The sequence below is a fragment of the Macaca fascicularis genome, chromosome 7 (assembly GCF_037993035.2).
Source record: "Macaca fascicularis isolate 582-1 chromosome 7, T2T-MFA8v1.1".
Lineage (NCBI taxonomy): Eukaryota > Metazoa > Chordata > Mammalia > Primates > Cercopithecidae > Macaca > Macaca fascicularis.
Genome location: NC_088381.1, coordinates 118,881,205 through 118,899,862, shown reverse-complemented (window position 1 = coordinate 118,899,862; position 18,658 = coordinate 118,881,205). Strand labels below are relative to the sequence as shown.

General features: G+C 42.7%; 1 protein-coding gene across 17 annotated transcripts in view; it reads left to right on the top strand.

The window, feature by feature from the left end:
• TRIM9 (tripartite motif containing 9) overlaps positions 1-2,677 on the top strand; it is a 118,475-nt gene extending 115,798 nt beyond the window's left edge. For all 17 annotated transcript variants that reach the window (XM_073997387.1, XM_045396403.2, XM_073997385.1 and 14 more), the window contains one exon: positions 588-2,677. In XM_073997387.1, coding sequence (XP_073853488.1) covers positions 588-650 — 63 coding nt within the window. In that variant the 3' untranslated portion in view covers positions 651-2,677. The remainder of the gene's footprint in view (positions 1-587) is intronic.
• Positions 2,678-18,658: the final 15,981 nt, after the last annotated feature.

Below are 18,658 nucleotides of genomic sequence, written 5' to 3'. Positions count from 1 at the left end.
GGGCTGGAGAAGACAGGGACAAGAACTGCATGAAATGGTTCTAGTTTTATCCATAGCTATCCACTGAGGTTTGGGGATATACAGAAATTGGTGAAATAGTATAATGTCATGTTTTTTCACAACTGGCAATCATCTGCAACCCCAGAAAGAAATGTTTGCCCTAATGGGAATAACTAGTGGACAAGTAATAAGGGAAGGGTCTGCGAATCGGTCCTGTCTCTGCGAATCGGTCCTCTATCCATGGATTTGGCAGTGGTCACTGTTGTGTGGCCAGCAGGCTCCACTACCTGAAAACCAAGCCTATGTCTTCAGTTGTAAGGAACACAATCTCCCCGGAATCCTTTAAAAGAGGCAGGTGACTGAGAACCATATAATCAAATGTCACCAGGATTTGAGAGCCCGCCATGGTGAGCAGCCTCTTACCATAGGCAGGATTCTTCTTGAATTCCCTTTACTGCCCAGTAGCCTAGATGTTTAAAGAGAAGCAAACAGAACACTTTTTGAGTTAGGGACATACCCACAGTGCACTGTGTAAAGGGACAGGGGGATGCATGATGTGTCTCAGGACTCACAGTCTCATTCCCCAGGTCACGCTGCACACCGGGCTCCCAGTCCCTGACTTCTACTCCAGCAGAGCATCAATCGCCTAAGGATGTGCCGTGGAGGCGCCAGCTGCCTGTTCTTACCTCCACCTGCGAGAACCACAGCAAGGAGCTCAGCCAGTCGTGGTGGGGTGCAGAGTTGGCAGGAGCGGGAGAAGGAGGAGAGAAAAGCTGGTCCTCTACAGTCTTCACACCCACAGCTCTGCCTTTTTCCCTTTCAACCTCTCCTCTGCTGTCATGCCTGCTTCTGCTTCCATGTCCAACAATTCTAACCAACAAAAGACCTAGACAGTCCACCACGTCACTTGGTTCCCACTCCCAGATTTTGCTTTTATTTAACTTAATTTTTTATGTAGGTGAGTTATATTTTCTTTCTTTTCTGATCAGGTTTTTGGTGACTTACTGGACATGCACTGCCAGGAGAAAATTCTCCTGCTAACTTTTTTTCTTAAGCTTTCTATCAAACAATGAGGTTATAGGGGGAGGTAGGGAAGAATGAGCTGAATTTGTAGCATACAGCTTATCTCCTAAAATGTTCTTGCCCTGTTACCTCTCCTGTAGTGTTAGCTCTGCAGAGCTCAGCTTTGGGAGAGTGAATCTATCACCGAGAAGTTTTACTACTCATTGAAGCACAAAAATATCTGCTACACAGGTTCACATCAGGGTAGGATCATTAGGATGGCCCTGTAATTAGGATAGGCCAGAAACCCTGGCCATTGTATAAAACTGGAAAGTCTCTAAGACACAGGCAAACCAGGGGACTCAATGATTTGGTTCGTTTATTTAATACAAGCTTTTAATTGAGAACCTACTATTGACCAGGCACTGTTCAAGACACTAGAACATTATGTTCTAGACACTGTGGGGACACAGTGGTGAACAGACAGGTGTAGTCTCTGCCCTTCAGAGCTTATATTCCAGTAGGAGAAAAAGCAAAAATAAAATAATTACAAATTGTCATATGTACTAGAAGGGAAATGGGCAAGGGTCAAAGAGGCTCATGGGCAAGATCTTTCAGGCTTCCTAGAATGATGCTAAAAATCCACACATTCTGGGCATAGCACCAGAAATGTACCAACTCAATGCCCTTTCAGCTGCGCTATTTAATTATGGTACCTGCTGCCACTCATCGCAGAGCCCTTCTTGGTAGAAATGATGTCAGCATTCTTATTGGCTGATGCTGTTATGATACCACGCCTTAAAAATTGAGAGCTGAAAAAATAAAGAGTGACCAGAGGGCAAAGGACCCATTCTCAGTAATGGGGGATCTTGAGTTGCAGTCCACAGCATTCACATTCTCAGGATAAACATGCTTGTCTCCATTAGACTATCTGTGCCTGTTCTGAATGAAAAATCCATCCACTCTGCTGCCATTCACAGCCTAATTTTCTGGAGTAGTCCAAATAATGTTTGGAAAAACGTGGGGTTGTATGTCATTACTATGACTGATAGCAGAATAATAATGCATCTTACTTCTATATAGAGATAGACTTACATAGGTTACCCTTGAAATTCGTTAGTTTGACGTGAAGTTTTAGGAAAGGTAGGACCCAGAAAGAAGTTCTAATTAGTTGTCTAAATATTTTTCAGTGAGCCAAGAAATTCACCATGACAAACCTAGAATAACAAATAGAAGGGAAGAGATAGGATGGGAAAGCTAACAAAATTTTGGCAAAGAGGAATATATGTAAATAGCTAATTATTTACTTTTGTGCTTACTTTATTTAGATTATTTCTATCAGTTACAATCTTTTTCTAGTTAAGTGTACCTAATTTATGGAATGGGTGCTATCCTGTTTATGTGTGTCTTGGTTTTTCTTGTGGCTACAGAAAAACTGTTGCAGGACAACACTAGTTTGATATTTGATTTACTCTCCAATGAGACTCGATGGCTGGGCCGTGGTAGACTCATAGTTCCTCTTGTTCTTTATTAAATTCATCCTGCTAATTAGATTTCTAGTGACTTGTAACATGTAGTTTACACTGAATTGCAATTACAGATGCATACAACTACTATACTAGAAAAAATTGTCATTTCTGGTGTGCCAATAAATGATTTTTATGAGAGAACAAAATGTCTCTAGAATGTCTTAGTTTTTTTCTACTGGGGATGACAGTTCACCTTTGTCAGAGCAATGTTTCTTCAGCACAGTCTCATTGGAAAGGCCCCCAGAGCTCTGGAGGGCTTGTGTTCTTTCCCCTGTTTCCTTGGGCATGTGGCACTGCTTTTTGGTTTTACTCATCTGAAATTTAACCTCATGTGAAATGTCCAGTGGAGATGTTTGGGGTCTGCCTACAAGCACTGGGGATTTACTTCTTTTTTTTTTTTTTTTTTTTTTTTTAGACGGAGTCTCGCTCTGTCACCAGGCTGGAGTGCAGTGGCACAATCTTGGCTCACTGCAATCCCACCATCCCACCTCCCGGGTTCAAGCAATTCTCCTGCCTCAGCCTCCCAAGTAGCTGGGACTACAGGCACATGCCACCACGCCGAGCTAATTTTTTTGTATTTTTAGTAGAGACGGGGTTTCACCATGTTGGCCAGGATGGTGTTGATCTCTTGACCTTGTGATCCGCCCGTCTCAGCCTCCCAAAGTGCTGGGATTACAGGCGTAAGCCAACGTTCCTGGTCTACTTTATTTTTTAAAAGCCACAAATTTGGCTTGCAATTTTATAGTACTGCAAAACAGAGTTTCACTAACTTTCAAACCTAGCTCCTTTAACATTTCTTTGAATGGTGAAACAATACCATTGTTTTTAAATAATTACAACATTATTCATCTACCTAACGTTGTTAGCCACTAAAAAGAACGCTTTGTTTCTTGATTAAAGGTAAAACATTACCTACAAATATATGGTCTGAGTTATAACCTCACAGAGTGGAAGAGTACACAGTTGGTAGCTGCTACTGCTCTCTGTTCATTCCAGTTTCTGCACATTCCTCTTTCTGTCATAGAATCCTTGGGGTGTCACTTCACCAGCCAAAAACCTCTGTGGCTGGCAGTGCCTTCTGTCTGAGTACTGCCTGCACCTGCTGGGCTCGTTCTGCCCACTCAGCCTGGCAGGTTGCGCTCGGCTCACACTACCAGCCTGGATCCCACACCTGCCAAGGGTGAGTCAGCCGCAGAATGGCAAGGGATGTGTGGGCAAGTGAACTCTGGGTCTGGCCACTGCACACAGCCAGACATGCCGATTGCTGCGGGAGGGCAGGCAGCTCCAAGCTCTGGCACAGATGTTGGCTCTGTAAAAGGCTAAGGCTGGACCAGATGTACTGCACACAGCCTCCACTACAGGAACATGCATCTGGCTGAAGGGTATGTGGTGGCATCCAGAAGCTTGGAGACACCAGGAACCACAGAGCCCCAAAGAGGGTGTCACAGCCCTGGCTCCGGCTGTGACCCCGGAGTATGGGCTCCCAGAAGAGCCACACCTCTTCTCTCCTTCTCATCACCTGCAACATGGCAAGCTGAGGGTGGTGGCTGAGGGTTTCAGCCCTGTTTGTGTTACAGCTCTTTCAGTCCCACCATTCAGCAGGTCCCAAGTTCTTGTCCTGTACCCAGGAAGAATGAGGTACATGGACAACTGGAGGGTGAGCAAGGCAGAGAGGAGCTTCACTGAGTGACAGAACAGCTCTCAGGAGACCTGAAGTGGGTAGCTCCCTCCACAGACAGGTGACCTTGATGTCTGTGCAGACCCCAGCAGAGAGGAGACCCAGAGTGGGTAACTCCTTTCTGCTGGTAGTGTCAACGTCTGGCTGAGCCCAGGGTTTTTATGGGCTCAGAAGGAAGGAAGTGTGTACTGATCGATCCATAGGCAGCAATGGAAGGGCCTGGAAAAAGCATCATCAGTTCTTACTCTGGGCCACGGACTTGCCCCAAAACTGGCAGCCTGGCCCCCAGGCTTCAGGCCATCCCTTGCTTGAAGGTAGCAGTTTCACCGGGGACCTGCCCTTTTCTGTCCAGGAGCATGACTGTCTCCTGCCGCCATCAACATTCCTTCCACAGTACCCAGGATGTTCGTGCTGAGGGGTGCCTGCAGGCCTGCACTGAGCTGTCTTCAGCTCCACCTCAGCCTTCCTCCCATGCTCATCAGCACCCAAAGTCCAGAGGGGGTTGAGGCGTCAGAAGACTGGTGCACACGCACACCTAGGGGCGGTTCCGACAGCACCCGGGCTTGACCACAACTTTGCTCCAGCCCGGAGTGGGCACCAGGAGCAAGGAGAGGCCAGGGAGCAGGAGCAGGTACTTCTAAGCCCATGGGTAGAGGGGAGTTTCCCAGGCCCCAAGAGCACAGGGATGCCCAGGTCCAGAGTTATGGCTGGGCTGCTGTAGCTGCGCCTGGTAGCATGGGGCTTTTGCCCTGCCAACTCAGTAGAGAGCAGGGCTCTCGCCTGTTCCCGGCCCCTACTGGCTCCGACGAGCACACAGCCCCAGGCTCACCTTGCCCCCTGCAGCCAGAGCCTTTGCAGCAGTGGCTCCAGGTGGGCCGCTGGCACCATCATTTCCACTCTACCATGACACTTTTTTCTTCTTCCTCTGTTGGTCTCTTCTCTCTATCTCTCTTCTGGTTTTCTGCTCTTGTTTACTACCTAATGGAACACATTACTTATGTTTTACTCTTCTCGTGGTACTAAAGTTAATGGAACTTCTGATTCCCCATATTTCCTTATAGGAGTGATTAAGTGATTTGCAAGAAATCATTTTATTTTCTAGAAATGAGGTCCCTTTATTCCTCCCTCTACTGTGGGCATTAATCTTTTGCCTATCTACTCAACTCACTGAGAAGAAAGGAGGGCTTGCTACTGAATCCAGATTTCTGACTATGAATCAAGGGAACTATAATAAACAAACAAATTCTCTGGTCACACTACCTTATTATTTATATGAGCACACTAAAGATACCTGTATGTATTTCTCAAAATATGTGCTGGCCATTTCCACTAAGGCTGGTGTTTAGGGAAGCTTGAATCTGGCATAATACATCACATACAACTGAGGCTACCTAAATATTGTGTTTATCTGAAGAACCAACTTTTTGGATAAACACAGAATTTGGAGTACTAAATATGAGTGAACAAAAAAAGCAACTAAATAGATGTACAGAAACCTCAGTCTAGGCCTTTCAATTTGTTACTTCTTCACCCTACCATAGCTGTGTGAAGAGAAACTATAGAAACAGATGTGTGGGCCACTGGGAAAAAAGAAAAAGGATCAACATTTTATCAAATTTCCAGTACAGAATTAGATAGTGGTGGTGGTTGCGTAATCTTGTGAATCTACTAAAAACCACTGAAATATATACTTTAAGAAGGTGAATTACATGACATGTAAATTATATCTTAATACAAAAAGAAAAATTCCATGACAACATTCAAGTATCACTCAGTGGGAAGCAAAGTGTATGGACAGTGCAGGAGCGTTGTCTCAGGCCCCATCAGGCAGGATGCCATCCTTTGCCAGGGCTGTGTTGTAATGCGGTCACTGTGGGGCCATGTGAGACTGGGAGTCTAATGAGTTCTCTACTTCCAGCCTCCCTCAAATTACCCATAATAGTCTGCTCCTATTTCCCTAAACCTGTCCAGATGCAATAAACTTCTCAATTTTCTAAAGCTCCTCTCTAACTTATATTTTATATTCTAAACCCTCCTGTATTATCCTTGTTCATACCTCATAGCCTTCTGTTTTCTTCCCTAATTAAATGGACCCATCTTTATCTTATCTAAACCCACTTCTAGAACCAAAGATTTATGGACTTTATTGATTTACTGTTAGGCTGCCATTTAACAAACAATTTTTAAGGAAAGATGGAGATATTAAATATGAACTACTCTACTCTCTGTTTCTGAACTGCATTTTCAACCTAGTAGTTTAATTAGTTTATAATGAGCAAATCACCTGCAGTAAATGAGGATCCTAATTGTTCCTTTTGTAATGCTGATTTTCATATGTGATCTCAATATATTTTCCTAATTGCCTGGCGGGCACCGTTTCTGTCAGATGTGAAGAAGTAAGTCTGCAGGCTTGTTGGTTGGGCAGGCTTGAAATGACTAGATGAAGGTTAATTGTAGCTTCTCAAGAGGTTGATTTTATCGTTGGCATTTTGGCAGAAATAAGAGGCTTTGCAGAATATGCAAACTTTATCTAGGTGTAGTGTTGTACTGAGACCTGATATACCAGCAGAAAACCACAAATTTCTTTATAGGAAAGAAATCACTCAGTCTTTAAAATTTCTGAGGTCCAGCCAAACCTCCATGCCACTATCAAATTCTACATCTTCAAGATTTCAAGGCATGCCAAGAATTAACACGTATGCTAAGGCTAAGCTAGCTATCATCCTAGTTAAGGGGACACTTTGCTTTGATATTAAGAGAATCTGAGCACCTGCCCTCCTTGCTTAGGGATGGGGAAAGAAAGAATCCCGAGGAATCAGATGAAACACTGAGTCTTTTTTTTTTTCCTTTTTTCTTTTCTTTTTTTTTTTTTTTTGAGACGCAGTTTTGTTCTTGTTGCCCAGGGTGGAGTGCAATGGCACGATCTGGGTTCACTGCAACCTCTGCCTCCTGGGTTCAAGCGATTCTCCTGCCTCAGCCTCCCGAGTAGCTGGGACTACAGGCATGTGCCACCAAGCCCAGCTAATTTTGTATTTTTGATAGAGGTGGATTGTCTCCATGTTGGTCAGGCTGGTCTCAAACTCCAAGGGGAGTTGGGATGTGAAATCAGGGACCCAAAAGAGTACAGGATACAGAGGCGCACCCAGTGACCAGGCGATTCACATGCATCACACACCATGCTTTTTGTTTTGTTTTGTTTCCCTTTTTTACCTTTTTTTTTTTTCCTTTAGGCATCAAGCTTCATTTCTAAGCTCTTGCCGGGTGTCTGGCAGTAACCAAAGGAAGCTTTATAATAACTGGGGTACATTCCTAGTAAACAATGTCAAAGACACTGTAAAAGGAGAACAACTAAGGAACATCAGTTGTCCCACAAAATTGACCTGACCCAATCTGATGTTTTTCATGGTCTGACTCCTTCTAGAGCTAGAATCATAATAGCAATTACAATTTTCTTATTTCTCAGATGCAAGCATTGTGTTTTGTGTTTTTCTTTTGAGAGACAGGGTCTCGCCTTGTCACTCAGGCTGGGGCACTGTGGCATGATGACAGTTCACTGCAGTGATCACAGTTCACTGCAGCCTCAAACTTCTGGGCTGAAGGCATCCTCCTGACTCAGTCTCTTGAGTAGCTGGGACTACAGGCACATACCTGGCACATACAGGCACACACCACTACTGGCTAATTTTAAAAAATTTTGTAGGGATGGAATCTTGCTATGTTGCCCAGTCTGGTCTTGAACTCCTCATCTCAAGGGATCTTCCTGCCTCAGGCTTCCAAAATGCTGGGATTAAAGGTGTGAACCACCAGGTCCAGCAGGCTTTTTGTTTTGTTTTGTTTTGTTTTTTGCACCTTAACATCTCACAAATCAAGAAACATCTTAAAACATATGTCAAAAGAAACGCATCAGCCATGGATAGAGTGGTGGTTCTCAGCCTCCACTGCACACTGAAATCATCTAGGGAACTTTAAGAATACTGATGCCAGGTTACTAATTTAATTGGTCTAAGATGCAACCTGAGAATCTGGAATTTTGTAAGGTGATTCGAATGCGTGCCTAGGGCTGAAAGCCCAGAGGTAAGGAATGAGCGAGTAGTGTATACTCAGCAAAGTTGTTATTGCTTACACATTCGGAAAAACAATAAGATGGGGGGCATCATCTTATAACCAACAACGTCGATGCCCCAAAATGTGAAGTCTTTCCATGTTCAGTGTCATGAAGCCAATACACAAAAATAAAATCGTCAAGTAGAGCAGACTTTATTCGATGGCCCTGAATTAAGAAGTGGAAGCATGGCTCACAAATCAACTTCATGACTAGTGAGGGGTGAGGGGTGAAAATAGTTTCTCTAACAAAGTGGATGGACATTAAAAATGAAAAGAGGGACCGGGCATGGTGGCTCACACCTGTAATCCCAGCACTTTGGGAGGCCGAGGCGGATGGTTCACGAGGTCAGGAGTTCCAGACCAGCCTGGCCAATACGGTGAAACCCCATCTTTACTAAAAATACAAAAATTAGCCGGGCATGGTGGCGCACACCTGTAATCCCAGCTACTCTGGGGGCTGGGGCAGAAGAATCACTTGAAGCCGGGAGGAGGAGGTTGCAGTGAGCCGAGATGGAGCCACTGCACTCCAGCCTGGGCAACACAGCAATACTCTGTCTCAAAAAAAAAAAAAAAAGAAAGAAAGAAAAAGAAAAATGAAAAGAGGAAGATTCAGGTCTTTTCTGGAAATGGCCAGTGAACTTCCCAGAACTGGAGTTCCTTCCTTCTTTTCTGTCCTTTTATAACTTCTTCTGGTCATTGTCCTAGCAATTGTCCACTGTTATGGTGCTGGTCAGAGTGTCGTTTAGCATGGAAATGAGATTATAATGAAGCCTGAGTTCTTTTTGAAGTCATTTGCTCAGCTATTTTGGTTCTAACCAGTCTCAACTGTTCTGGTTACAAAGGGAACTTTTTATTGCAGGCATCCTGTTTCTTAAAGCAGTGTTAGGGCAGAGTAGAAATTCAGCTATGTCACAGAGGCATTACACCAGCTAACAATTTCGTCATTCTGTTAACTTCTGTTGAGTTATTTCCTTTGATAGCTGATAAACTTAAATTCACATCTTAATTATCACTTAAAAGGTCTTTTAAAATATTCCATTATAATGCAGTATAGAAATGAAAAAATATATTGTACACGCATAAAATTAATAATCATTCACTGGATAATATACAATTGAAATAATAGTTATACACTGGATAATATAATTAATAAAATTGTCAAGATGCTGACAACAAATCACAAATTTTTTAAATCTAGGAAAAGTTCTTGGGGCCAACTGATATGTCAAGAACTATCATTCAGATGTCTAAATCTGTCAAAAGCTTCCAGCTACTTCCCAGAAGCTCTTTACTTCCTATTATTTATAATTCAGTTAACAGTAGCAATACAAACAAAATAGCCAAAAGAGAAATGCAAAAAAAAAAAAAAAAGAAAAGAAAAAACAACACACATAATCCCACTGCATTCTTTAAATTATTCTGCAGCCTCACAAATATGATAACAAGGTCCAGATCTCGTGCAAGGGTAATCATTACATTACATATAACTGACAGTGGCCCTGCTTGACAGAAAGGTATTTGGGTCCCCAATTGTGTTTGTTAGTCTGAAGAGCAAAGTGGCATGTATTTTGGCAGCTAATGCATGCTATTGTAAGTAGAGTTTTTCAAAGTGGTGTACATTAAATGTTGAACTTGGCTTTGGTTTTCTCCAAAAGAGCTACTTTTTTTTTTTTTTTTTTTTTTTTTTTTTTTTTTTTTTTTTTTTGAGAGGGAGTTTCGCTCTTGTTGCTCAGGCTGAAGTGTAGTGGTGTGATCTTGGCTTACTGCAACCTCCACCTCCCAGGTTCAACAATTATCCTGCCTCAGCCTCCTGAGTAGCTGGGACTACAGGTGTGCGCCACCATGCCAGGCTAAGTTTTTTATTTTTACGAGACCGGGTTTCACCATGTTGGCCAGGCTGGTCTTGAACTCTTGACCTCAGGTGATCTGCCCGCCTCGGCCTCCCAAAGTGCTGGGATTACAGGTTTGAGCAACGGCGCCCTGTCAAAAGAGCTACTATTAAACCGGTGGAGCATCGTACAATCTCTAACTAGAACTTCTTACAATTGAGAAATCCAATCACTCATTATATCCGCAGGTTCCACATGGGTGCATTCAAACAAGCTTGGGTTGAAAACATTGAGAAGGAAATAAAAAAACAAGAAAAATAATACAAATAAAAGCAATACAGCATAACTACTATTTAAAAGCATTTACACTGCATTAAGTATTATAAGTAATCTAGAGATTTAAAGTATATAGGAGGATTTGCATATGTTATATGCAAATGCTACACCATTTTATATCAGAGACTTAACTATCTGTGAATTTTGGTATCCCAGGGGGGTCCTGAAACCAAGGCTTCATGGATACAGAGAGATGACTGTGCTCTAATAAGTTGCCAAATATTGAATCTTATTGTTTTCCAGGCAAGGTACCAAGGGCTTTTAGTGATTCATCTTACTTACCCTTCATCTTACGTATGCATTTTTATTATTACCATTTTAGAAATGAAGAAACTGAAGCACAAGAGGTTAAGCAACTTGCCCAAAGTCACACAGTACACAAGTATGACAGCCAGGATTTGAACCCGAACAGTCTGACTCCCGGACACAGGCTCTTAACCAGTAGGTTATATGACATATGATTGCTACACATAGGATGTACCACAGACAACACACTCATTCATTCAATTAATATTTAATGAGCACCTATTAAGTGCTAAATACTGTTATAACAATGCTATTACTAGGAATACCAGTGAATAAAAAAGACAAGGTCCCTATGTTCTTACAGCTGATATTCTAATAGGGAAATGCAAATAATAAGTAAACAAAGATCAAGATCATTTTAAGTATTAATAAATAGAACACAGGAAATCCAACAGGCTATGAGATAGAGAGATATGGAAAAGTCAGCCATCACCTCTCTAAAGGGGTGATATTTGGGTTGAAGAAGCCAGGACCAAGGAAAAGGGTAAAGGCCTTGAGGTGGGAACAACCCCAGTAAGTCAAAGAGTTAGTGAGGGTGAGGTGCAGTGAGAGGAAGGAGGGCGGAGAGCCCAGCCTGCTGAGGTTATATGCAAATGCTACACCATTTTATATCAGGGACTTGAGTATCTGTGAATTTCAGTATTTCAGGAGGTCCTGGAACCAATGCCCCCACAGACACTGAGGGACCACCGCAGGGAGGCCCTGCCAGGCAGGTGTGCCAGGTAGGAATCTTTAGCTACAAAAACACCCAACCTGACTGTGGCTGACCTAAAGGCATAGAAGGAATATGTGAGAAAGACATGGGGTAGCTCAGAAAGATGGGAACCAGGGCAACTCTGGGGATCAAGGTAGTGGGAACTGATGAACATTGGGTCTTATCAGAGACTGCCAAGGGAGCGCAAAAGCTCCAGCTCGTCCTCATTTTATTGTCTCACTGCTCAAGATTTAATTCCAGAAAGATAGTGTCTGATTTTGCTTGGGTCCTGGGTCTGCCTCCTAGCTGAGGGAGGGCAGGACATCACCGCTTAGAATTCCAGCCACTGAACCCAATTTGAGTGCTGTATCTAGAAAAGTAGGGATGGATGCTTGGCAGCAAAATGAGCAAGGTCCCCTGCACCATGATGAAGTATTTGGGCTTATTCCAAGTGTAGCAGGAAGCCATCGGGTTTAAGCAAAGTAAAGTGACAGGTTATATCTATGTAATGTTTTAAATGAATGAATGCTGTTTAGTCTGGGCCTTTAATTTCTGGGATTTTTTTTTTTAACAAAAGTAAATGTTTTGGAAATGGCAGAAAGCTGGGAGACATTTACAATGGTAGCAGAGAATAAACAGCGAGAGGGGAGGTTCTCTTCTATATTGACTTTATGTCTCAGAATGTCAAACGCTCACAACTGATCTAGCTCAAAAAACAACATAGCTTCCACAACTCAGTAGAAACTGGGACCACAGCCAATTTTACTTGACACATCTTTCCCAAGCAACGAACACAAGAAATTATTGCCTCTAAGCTACCAGAAACTGAGCTGGGAATTTTTTTCTGACATAAAGATCCACACAACTGGTTTTACAAATTTTTTAATTATTTGAATCTTATTCACCTGAAAATCTGTCTCGTGGACTCTGGGGTCACAAAAACCCAGTTCCCAGCCGAGACCAATCACCTACTAGATGTGAGCTTAGACAAGTTAATTAACGTTAAACAATAGTTTTAGTCTATCATAAATTGGAGATAATAATATCTGCATCCTAAGGTGGTTGTGAGGAGTAAGTTAGAAAATATACTGTGTCTAGTGCAGGAGGAGCTCACGGAGATTCCTTTTGTTTAAGCTGTTAAGTTTATCCTTGCAATGGAGAATGGTCAGTATATAATTAAACATACGTTGCTATTACGTTCACAGTGAGGATGTGGAGAGGTAAAATTATTTACAACGGGTTTTGATTTTGAGTAACTTAAAAAGATTTATAGTCCTTGAATATAGTTCCCACCAATACTTCTTAGGGCAGATAATAATAGTAACTGCCAGTGTTACGGAAGTGCTCAGTGTGTCAGGCACTATTTGAAGCATTTCATATTTATTAACTCATTTAATGTATACAACAGTGTCATGTAGTTGGATTACCATTATCCCCCATTGTAAAAATTAGGAAACTATAGCAATTAACGTTTCTGTATTTGCCCAAGGCCACATAGCTGGTAACTGACAGAGCTGGGATTTAAACCCTTACATGTTGGTTCTAGGGCCTTCACTTTTTTTTTTTTTTGAGACCGAGTCTTACTCCATCGCCCAGGCTGGAGTGCAGTGGCACGATCTCAGCTCACTGCAACCTCTGCCTCCCGGGGTCAAGCAGTTCTCCTGCCTCAGCCTACCAAGTAGCTGGGATCACAGACATCTGCCACCATGCCCTACTAATTTGTGTATTTTTAGTAGAGACAGGGTTTCGCCATGCTGGCCAGGCTGGTCTTGAACTCCTGACCTCAGGTGATCCACCCACCTCAGCCTCCCAGAGTGCTGGGATTACAGGAGTGAGCCACCATGCCCGGCCCTGGGGCCTTCACTCTTAACCATACTTTCCACACAGCAGAGAAGCACAAATCCACACATTCCCCAGCGAGCTACTCAACTCCCTTCCGTCCTCACATGCAAAGTTGTTCCACTTGGGATTTGGAGTAACAAATAAAAATTCCAGTCTTATGTGTGTTTTGTGGATCCTCAAACATAGATTTGAATGATTTTGAAGTTTTACGTTTTGTTTAGCAGTACTTTTTGTGAATACCTGGAGGCAGAGACCATGTCTTCTTCAATATGACTCCGTGCACCTATTGTTCCCTGTAAGCTGTTCCGTGTGCACATGAACAAACCAACCACAACCGCCCATGCACACACCTCTAATACCTAATACTGAGCAATGTTTCTCAGCTCCATCTGCTCACTACACTGGCATGTATGGCTTAAAGAAGATGTTATCAACTGGGATCAAAGAGTGGCTTTGGAGGAGAGGGAAATCAGCCTTTCTCCCCCATTTTCTGGAATACATGGAAATGGTTTATATCCAGGACCTGGAGAAATTTTGATAGAGAACTGGTCTCCCTGCAAGCTGGCCCTGGCCCTGGCCCTCCCAGAGGATCACCAAGATGGTATAAAAGAGACTCTTCTCGGTAGGGTCTTAGTCCCCACCAAGTGTCCTGGAGGACAGTGAACAAGGCCAACCTCAGGCAAAGCTCCCAAGTACCTCTCTGGTACCTCTCTGGCACCCCCTCACTTTACTTTCTGTGCCCAACAATTCTCACCAGGAATACAGTATCAGAAGTGTGGAAAGCTTCCGATACTACAGCTCACCCCACGCCTCCAGAGCCATCCTCAGCTCAATCTCTTCTGTTTCCTCAATTAAATTTCCCAGTCTTCAATGTTCAGGTCATTGCTGATCAACGTAATAATCTCTAATACAATTTCTTACAACTTCCCACTAAGAAACCCATAAGAGCGTCTTAAAATTTAAAAGTTTCAATAGCATTAGAAATCCTGTCAACCATTTGACAGTGCATATATGAAAGGGTCATAAATGCAAAGTGGACCCCAAATACCGAAGGAGCCAAGACGCCAAAGAATGAGGCAGACAAATTCAGTCTGTTGATATAAAGTGATTTATTGGGGCTGGTTATGGTGGTTCACGCCTGTGATCCCAGCACTTTGGGAGGCCGAGGTGGGCGGATCACTTGAGGTCAGGAGTTTGAGACCAGCTTGGCCAACATGAGGAAACCCAACTCTATAAAGATAAAAAAATTAGCTGGGCATGATGGCACATGCCTGTAGTCCCAGCTACTCAGAAGGCTGAAGCAGGAGAATCGCTTGGACCCAGGAGGCAGAGGTGGCAGTGAGCTGAGATCGCACCACTGCTCTCCAGCCTGGGTGATGAAGTGAGACTCTGTCTCAAAAAATAAAAATAAAATAAAGTCATTTATTGGGGGGAACATACAAACAGAAGCTTGGTCTTAGGCAGCTGGCTACAAGACAGGTAAATCTCTGCACTGCAACCGCCCAGACCCAGGATGTGTTTCTTGAGGGAAAAGTATCTGTACTCTAGAAGGAATGTGTAGGTGTCTATGAGCATCACAGTCTATCATTTCTGCAACATTATCAAGGATTGTTTTGAGGGAAACTTACAATGAATAAGTGTTCCTACATAAACAGTAATATATCACCTATTCATTTTGGAGGTATTCCCAGACTTGGGGTTAGTCAGCAGATTAGCATTTAAAATAAAGTCACTTATGTCCCTACTAGTGCCTAAAAAGCATTTAGGTCAATGTCAGCATAAAGGAGGCTGGACTGCGAAACACAACTGTGGCCAAGATGCAAAGGAAATTTGTTGAAATAAACAGGCTGCACCCTCTGGGACAGAGAAGCATGGTCACCTGGGAAGGAGAGAGAGGGGAGCTTGGGTCACTCCAGTATCAGAAGCCAGCTCAGAAACGTAAGCCTGCACAAAATAATACCCAGGCAGCTATGAGAATATCTGCTGCAGCGAAGAGGGCACCCTGCCTTCTCTTTTCATATCCTGTGAAGACCGTCCGTCTCAGTGACACCACAGCTGGAGGCAGTGGATACACCACGCTGCGGAGGTGATGCTGCATCTGAGGGCTGAAATGCAAGATCTTCAAAGGCCAGCCATGTTCAGGGCATTTTGTTCACATTCTTGAGAACAAAAATTATGCTTCTCAGTGTAGCAGAACAAAAGAGAGGGAGCTGAGAGTAAGATGGCTAGAAGGATGGGAATTTTTAAGCTCCAGCCATTGCTGCATTGAGGACACTAGAAGGGTGTTTTCAGAGAAAAACTGCTTATTTTCTTCTCCCCACCCAATTTTGTTGTTAAAATGCTTTCATGGAAACTTTGATTATGCAAAAGGAAAACCCTAGCCCAGCCCAGCAGAGATGACTGAGAGAATGTGGAACTAAATTGTTCTGTGCAGTATTTCAACTTTGTGTAGATAGCATCTGGGAATGGGGGCCGGTTGTTTTCTTTATTCTTTTCTCTTTCTTTTTTCTTTTTTTTTTTTTTTTTTTTTTTTTTTTTTGAGACAGAGTCTCGCTCTGTCACCCAGGCTGGAGTGCAGTGGCGCAATCTCGGCTCATTGCAACCTCTGCCTCGCGGGTACAAGTGATTCGGATACCTCAACCTCCCGAGTAACTGGGATTATAGGCACCCGCCACCACACCAAGCTAATTTTTTTGTATATTTAGTAGAGACAGGGTTTCGCCATGTTGGCCAGGCTAGTCTTGAACTCCTGGGCTCAAACGAGCCCCTTATTTTTGCCTCCCAAAGTGCTGGGATTACAGGCGTGAGCCACTGCGCCAGGCCTGGTTGGTTTCATTTTAAGGGACTCCTTTTTACTCCTGACAAGCTCAGAGATTGCAGTTGGAGTTCTCAAGACAATAGGACATGGTAAAAGCCATTCTGCTCCAAAACAATGGTCACCAGAAACATGGAAGCAGAATAAGACCCAAGGAAAGAAACAGCCAATAACGAATTCCCTTGGACAGTGTTTGTCTAATGGACTTTTGCTGCAATTATGTCTGATATCCTATCTGAAGGCATTTCCTGCTCTGTGAGATTATTCTCTTCTATTACCTCCCTCCCTGCCAAATTTTTGAAAAGGCTTCCTTAATTTGTATAGACCAATGTCAGTCTTTTTAAATTTTATTTATTTATTTTTAGATGGAATCTCGCTCTGTCACCCAGATTGGAGTACAGTGGCGCAATCTCGGCTCACTGTAACCTCCGCCTCCTGGGTTCGAGCGATTCTTCTGCCTCAGCCTCCTGAGTAGCTGGGACTACAGGTGTGCACCACCACACCCGGCTAATTTTTGTATTTTTAGTAGAGACGGTGTTTCCCCATGTTGGCCAGGCTGGTCTTGAACTCCTGACCTCATGATCTGCTGTGATTACAGGCGTGAGCCACTGCACCCAGCCTAAACCAGTGCCAGTCTTAAGTGAGAAGTGCTTGTATGATTGAGAGTAAGTGATTTGGGGATTGGAGAGTAAGCCAATATGGGCAGAGTTGATTGTGAATAAACCAACGCCCAAACAACACATTTCCTTTAATATTTTTTCTACTCAAAGAGTTGTATGCCCAACTTTATCCTAAAAAAGTTTACTTTATCGGCCTTTGTGAAGTAGAGGTAATGACTCATCTGACAACTTAATTTCCTAGTGGGTCATTGTTTCAAGGGCCCCCAAGACCACCCTCATGTTTGATGATTCGCTAGAAGGACTCAAAGGACTCAGAAGTAAAAGTATTCACAGTTACAGTTTCTTGCAGTGAGAGGATACAAAGCAAAACCAGCAAAAGCAAAATACAATACAAAGCAAAATCAGCACATGGGGCAAAGCCCAAAGGAAATCAGACATAAGCTTCCAGGATCCTCCCAGTAAAATGGCACAGGATGCACTTAATTCCTCCAGCAACAACATGTGGCAACATATGCAAAGTGCTCTCTACTAGAGAAGCTCATTAGATTCAGAGCCTACGGTTTTTATTGGGGACTGGTCATAGAAACCCTCTGCCTAGCACATATAAAATTTCAGACTTCCAGCAGGACAATGGTATTCAGCATAAACCATATGGTTTGTACAAATAGTCTAGGCACAGTAAACCATCCTTATCAATCTCAGAATGGTAGGAAGACTCCTGAAAGCCAAGTTCCCAGATGCTGGCCGTGGGTCAACCTTGCAAGTAGGCCTTTCTAAGGTCTGCTGTCTCGGGGCTGCTATGTTAGCACTTTTTTGTTACAGTCACCCAGAGATCCCCCCTCTGCAGCTTCTCCATCACCACCACTGACCTTAGAGTTGTTCTTGATTCTGTTGTATAAGTTATGGTCTTGGAGACCCTATAAAGGATTGCAGAATTTCTAGTTCTGTTCAGTTTTGCCATCTATACACAAGAAGTTCTCAGAAACATATGGGTTGAACAAATGAGCTATGTTAAGAAAAAAAAAAGAAAGGCACTTTTAAAACTGAAAAACTCCAAAATATTAACAAAGGATGACGTTATTACGTACAATTTTTATTTCTATTTGTATATGCTTTCCAAATTTTCTAGAATAAACACATTCTATTTTTTTATTAGAAAATAAATAAAACAAATAGTAGTTTCCAAGAAATCTGCTAAACAATGCTCCTGTAGATTAGATGCCCAATCCGCAGGGTTGAGCCAAGATCCACTGGATAACTTTGACCCCCGCAGGGATATTTTTAGCCACAGACATTCTGAGTGAGGCCCACATCACAAAGCATTTGTTTCTTACGACTCAGACTTAGTGTTGCTCCTTTTCATACAGTCTTCATAGCTTAAGCTCATGAAACACAGTGATCAATGCTTACAATAAATTTGCCAACTTATTAGCTAAAAATAAAAAATTAGAAGATTCACTGATTTTTCCTGGTTTCTAGTGGTAAATGCTACAAACTATGAGTGCCACAATCAGCTTTTAACCATCTGCACAGATAGGAAGAAATTTTTTTTAATTAAAAATTACTTTCCAAGCCTATTGTCCTGAGGTTAATATTAATAATTAGTTTGCAGGATGAGGCATTCTAAAAAGATTCTAAATAGCAGTAAAAAACTACGCTGTAAGTTTTTAAATCCAGCACGAGCAATGAAATGGTTTGCCTTGTTACCACTTATTATAACTTATGATAACTAATCAAGATTCGACATTAATAAATAACATAAATACATAAATAAAAGTATCAGTACCCAGCCACTATAAATAATGTCAACTCTTTCTTTCTGGATTTCTAGTCAAATTCGCTTTCTTCATTGCTTCAAATACTTTACTTCCAAAGAACAGTACATCTGTACTCAAACAACATT